The following is a 6,000-nucleotide window of genomic DNA, read 5'->3' as shown; positions in this document are numbered from 1 at the left end:
AAAAATTAAATGACATCATTTTTGTGATAGCTTGAAAGTTCTATATAGAGAAACCACTCAGAAATATCAAATGTAAAATACAACTCAGAAACACGAGGCATTCCCATCTCAGAGATTATTTTTACTGATGTCAATCGAGTCAACAATTGAAACAAATACGACACAATTAATACATCATGCATACATAATGCCCAACTCATAGAATATCAATCAAGTGAACACCTGAAACAAAGACAAAACAATAATTAATTCAGACGAATCATTTCTAAGAAAGCAGCGTCAATACACCACAGAATCCGTACAGAAACTATCATTTTCAATGAATAAACATGATTAACTAGTGGATTCAAACGATAAAGTGTGATGACAGCCGGCGACGCCCAACATCAAGTTATGGAAGGGAGGGTTCTAGCATGGTCTTATATATAGAATCATTGAAAGCACACATTTTTTCTTACTCATCACATCTTTTTGTAAGTCAATATCCATAATTCTCATGGCAGGTGGATAATAATAGCGTTCTATACCAGATAACAAATTTTTAATCAATAAAATGAGCATAGATATGCTTTTAATTAAGTGTAGAGGCACACGTGAAAACAGAACAGACAATTGCTATACATTGAAGAGATGGACGGATTTTGTACTCGATACCATAAGTTATGGGAAGATGTGATAAAAAACTGCTTCGAAAAGGAAGAGCCGCGAAACGATTCCATTATCACTGCATTTCAGTACGTCCTAGACATGGTCGTATTCGGAGATATGGTCCGAATTATGGAATTGAAGGTGCAAGAACTTGTATGCCAAATCTACAATATTTATAATAATATCTGCACATCAACGTCGGAAGGGCCACTGGGATTGATGGCGGAGTTTTTGAGGTTTGCTAACGAAGAATTGAAATTCACTAGGGTCATTCTCCTCTACTTCACTGGCTTCACGCATGTGGGATTCGGGAACAGACGCTGCTGCTGCACGGTCATAGTCTGTTGGAGGGTCTGTGTTGACTTCTGTTGTGCCAGCTCCGGTGTCTTCTTCCAGTAGAGTCTGATGCCCGTGTGCAACATGATTTCGATACGCATAATATCATGAAAAAGATTTCATACAGTGGTTTAATCCACACACCCAATTTCCTTCGTGCCCATGGCTTGCGCCGAAGTGTCGAAGAAGATACTTTAGAGTGAACGTCTTCCACTGGCACCTTGGACAGCACAAGTACCGTACACCAGGCATGTAGGGAATTCATAAAGCCAGTTATGCAGAGATGCCACAAATTAAACTTTTCTTGTTCTTTTTATGTAATTGTTGTTCTCAAAGCTTACTATGAATATAAAATATGTTGAGCTTATGTGTTCATATACAAAAGTTAAGATCAGTTCTGAGTCAGATCTCGATTACAAGGTCCACAAAAACAATTCGGCAAGTTAGCAGCCTGTCGGCTGTGACAATGAATCATTGGGAGGGATTTTTGATAACACGTTTGCAGTAACTCATTTGATATTTCATTCAGAATACTGCAATCGTTTGCTGTATTTCACCTGCAGCAACACTTCCAGATAGTGACCTATTTTTAGGTGATTCCACGTTATACTAAATATCTATGACACAATCAGAATAAATTATTTCCTCAAAATCTATGCAACCAATATCTGACAGTTAAATATCAGCTATGCCGATATCCCAATGTTGTTGTTGGCGATGTTGTGACTGGAATTCGTCGTTTGTGTTTTGTGAGCACGTACAATTTGTATTAAGTCGCGTCTGCGTTAACCCCTTTACAGCACTTGCCCATTGTAGAGACTGACGTTTCGACAGCCGTGTTAGCAAGAAAATGCCGACAGCGTTTTGTTCCTGCAGGAAAAAATTGTGCTATGTATTTAAGAAACCGCATACTGCTATGGGACAAGTTTTACGTACGATTTATCAATGTGCAACAGCGTCGACGATGGTATGTAACGACGAGAGACGTAAAACGAAATACAAATCACATTTTAAACTTTTTGTGAGATTCTCTGCATTTTCCAGAAGCTTTCTTTGCATCACACACTCCCATGTCACACTGCGTTGTGTGGCACGCTACAAGCTACTGCATTTTATGTCTAACATCTGGATATTGTTTGTAATGAGCACCGTCGGACAAAAACATGCACACGAAAGCTCCAGTAGCCATGTGGTTGCACACTATGCAGACGCAAAAGAAGTACCAGAGCACATATTGCCACTTAGAAATGGTGTTTTTAGAAATGTGGTGTCTGAAGAGTTAGGGCATAGCATAGATCCTAGAAATCAGGTGCACCTTATCCTTCTGTAGAGTGCTCTTTCAATTCACAACTCAGCCCATGGGGTGTAAAAGTGTTAGAGGCAATTGTGTGACTTGTCGTCCTGGATGACATCACTGGCCAAGCCTCGCCAGCCTCGGAATTAATTCCGTCCTCAGGAATTATTGTACAAATCACTTTGTATGTAGGACATGATAAGCAATATGTAAGTTGCAACCTTGTCTGCAGCATTCTCGATTGCCTCTTACCTTTACAGTTAGAGACACGTTACCAAACCATTTGCAAAGGACACTGTTACAGGGGCCGTGTAACTTGAGTTTTTAATTTATAAAATTTATAAAAATATAAGTATACAATATGTAATATGAAATTTATATAAAATAAAAAATAACATTTATAAAAAGAATTTATAAAAAATAAATAAAAAGACTTCATGGAAGCAATCCGTTAGCATACCCATTGCACATGAAGCACAATTATATATGCTTGGACATCATCTAATTAATCTTCTGAACCATATGTGTGGCTGCATACGAAATTTTTTATGCGCATGTTCTACCTTCCTATTCCTACATGTGCACACGAATAACAGTGAATATATGTGAAGTGGCAAAATGCAACGCTAGACTCTACCATCATTGTGCCCCTTTAACTTTGCCACATTTATGTCTGGTGAACAGGGAATATCTCACTAGAAAAGAAGACATTTGTGCATTGTTTGGCAAGCAAATAAATATATTTATTTACATTTTCTATCAACCAACAATGTTGTGACCTGGTGCAAATATTAATGTCAACAAGGAAAGTACTTACAAATTATTCCTATGTGCTCAAATGCAGATATGACAATTATCTTTTTGTACCTCAGCACAGTACAGTTTCAAAATTAACAAACTGCACAGCATCAGCAATCTTAAAGAATCTCAAGAGGGGAATCAAATAAAGCTCCTGCGCAAACAAAGCTCCAAAAAACAAAGTACTTCAATAAAAATCTGAATAATCGGTTGCCGTTGTGATATGTACTACTATGCACAGTTCATGAATGGAACATGTTACCTCATTGCATTGCCTCCATGTGAGCACTAGAACAGGCAGCTTTTTAGGTCGCTCTTTTCGTGTTTTTCTATTGTCTTTTTTTTTCTGTTTTTGCAATAGGAAGCATGGCCATAGTGAAACACAAGCAGCCAAGGACAGGATGAGACATCTACAATGCGACTGCTAGCTCTGAACTGATATATTTATTAGCAGACTCTGGAATATACACATATATGCTGCTAAGCAAATGGCAATTTAACCAATAGAATAACAGACAAGGAAAAAGGGTTATATCTTCCCCTTTCCATTCTATTTCACAGGCAGCCCTAGTATCATTCTGATCGTGTCCGTGCGTTCCCTTTGAGATAACGTATCTCGGACAGAAGCAAATCCAAGAGCGGACTGCTTACACATGCAACTGTCTTGGATTTGTCGTGACGACGATGCCGACGCAACGCGGCCAGCCTCATCAACATCGCTACCGCGCGCCACGCTCGGCAATCAGTTCCGTTGAGCGCACAGTCCAGACCAGCCGGTCGCGCTGATCCCGAAATAAAAACCCCTCTCCTCTTACGTCGGCCAGGCCTCATTCTTTTCCCTCAATTGGTGACCCGGATTTCGAACATCTCGCACAGCCGCTACCACCTCGTCATGGAAAACACCAGTTCAGGTGACTCTTCTGCATCTCGTCTCAGCGCAGTTTCCATGAAGCTTCCCCCATACTGGCCCGCTGACCCTGCTCTGTGGTTTGCCCACATTGAGTCACAATTTGCAACCCGTGGAATCGTCAGCCAGCTCACCAAATTCCATTACGTCGTGTCAGCTTTGTCCCCCAATGAGGCCGCAGAAGTTCGCGACATTATTATGACCCCTCCCACGTCAGGCCCGTACGACAGACTCAAAGAGGAGCTTATCCGCAGGACAACAGCCTCTGAACAACGACGCCTTCAGCAACTGATTACTTCGGGAGAATTAGGCGATCGAAAACCGTCGCAGCTCCTCAGGCGCATGCAACAACTTCTGGGCGATAGCGCGCCATCTCTCGATGCTTCCATCGTGCGCGAGCTTTTCTTGCAACGACTCCCATCCAACGTTCGATTGATACTGACCATTACTGACTGAAGGCATTACCCTAGAAGCCTTGGCACAGTTGGCCGACAAAATTATGGACAACATGTCCTTGCCCATGTCAGCTCCGGCATTGTCGTCTATATCCAGCGAGCAGTCCGAGCTGGCAAAGTTGCGTGCGGATCTCGAAAAGCTCACCGATCTTGTCACAACCAGCCTTCGAAATCCCCGCTCCCGCAGTCCAAGTCCTGCACGCACACGCAATAGAGGCTATGCAAAATAGTGCAACCCATCGCTATCGCCATTACGCTGCGCCATTATGCGGACAACCCCTTGACTTCCATAGTCGAGCCGAATCGAGCCACCGTAAGCCGAGTCTGGCCCGTCCGCGCCATCCATGCGAAACATGTCGCGGCCGCAAATGGGCATTCCTGGCGGCGATGAGAATTGGACCAAGGATTTGTCATCGGTTCCTTTGATAACTGAAACGACGATCAAAGATTATTAGGCTGTACTTTTGCATCGATCCCAAAGCGCACGGATGGATGTAGGTTTAGCAGGAGTACGCTACGGTCATTGTTGCCAGACGATACGTGTGAATACGGAGATTCAATGCAATATCTTCTTTTCAAATTGAAAGGTAGAGCAGGGTTATTAGAATAGTTAGAGCTCCTAGGGCCAACTGTGATGTAAAACAGAAAACTGCATGCGTGCTTTGTTTGTAGATGTCTGGAATACAGCATTTAATATTGAAATGTATTGAATATAATATTGAAATTTATTATTGAACGTTATTAGCAGCATTTAATATTGAAATGTATTGAAAGTTTAATATTGAAAGTTATTAGCAGAGGCACAAATGAATCAGAGGAAATGGGTGTGGCTGAGGTTAGGTTAGGTCTGGTGAACACGTATTCCATGTGTCGAGAGGGCCCATGTAGACTGTGATCCGGCGTGACTGAGGTTAGGTTAGGTCTGGTGAACACGTATTCCATGTGTCGAGAGGGCCCATGTAGACTGCGATCCGGCGTGACTGAGGTTAGGTTAGGTCTGGTGAACACGTATTCCATGTGTCGAGAGGGCCCATGTAGACTGCGATCCGGCGTGACTGAGGTTAGGTTAGGTCTGGTGAACACGTATTCCATGTGTCGAGAGGGCCCATGTAGAATGCGATCCGGCGTGACTGAGGTTAGGTTAGGTCCGGTGAACACGTATTCCATGTGTCGAGAGGGCCCATGTAGACTGCGATCCGGCGTGACTGAGGTTAAGTTAGGTCCGGTGAACACGTATTCCATGTGTCGAGAGGGCCCATGTAGACTGCGATCCGGCGTGACTGAGGTTAGGTTAGGTCCGGTGAACACGTATTCCATGTGTCGAGAGGGCCCATGTAGACTGCGATCCGGCGTGACTGAGGTTAGGTTAGGTCCGGTGAACACGTATTCCATGTGTCGAGAGGGCCCATGTAGACTGCGAACCGGCGTGACTGAGGTTAGGTTAGGTCTGGTGAACACGTATTCCATGTGTCGAGAGGGCCCATGTAGACTGCGATCCGGCGTGACTGAGGTTAGGTTAGGTCTGGTGAACACGTATTCCATGTGTCGAGAGCGCCAATCGA

General features: G+C 43.2%; 1 protein-coding gene across 1 annotated transcript; it reads left to right on the top strand.

Moving 5' to 3' along the window:
* The first annotated feature begins 3,968 nt into the window (after window positions 1-3,968).
* LOC135384763 (uncharacterized) lies at window positions 3,969-4,439 on the top strand. Its single transcript, XM_064613950.1, has one exon. The coding sequence runs from the start codon at window positions 3,969-3,971 to the stop codon at window positions 4,437-4,439; it is 471 nt and encodes a 156-aa protein (XP_064470020.1).
* Window positions 4,440-6,000: the final 1,561 nt, after the last annotated feature.

The sequence above is a fragment of the Ornithodoros turicata genome, chromosome 1, assembly GCF_037126465.1.
Source record: "Ornithodoros turicata isolate Travis chromosome 1, ASM3712646v1, whole genome shotgun sequence".
NCBI lineage: Eukaryota > Metazoa > Arthropoda > Arachnida > Ixodida > Argasidae > Ornithodoros > Ornithodoros turicata.
Note: the sequence above shows the minus strand (reverse complement) of the source record. Positions and strands in the feature narration are given on the sequence as shown.

What these genes read in the sequence shown, in the direction of transcription:
- LOC135384763 (XM_064613950.1), top strand. Translation starts at nt 3,969, where the DNA reads ATGGAAAACACCAGTTCAGGTGACTCTTCTGCATCTCGTCTCAGCGCA.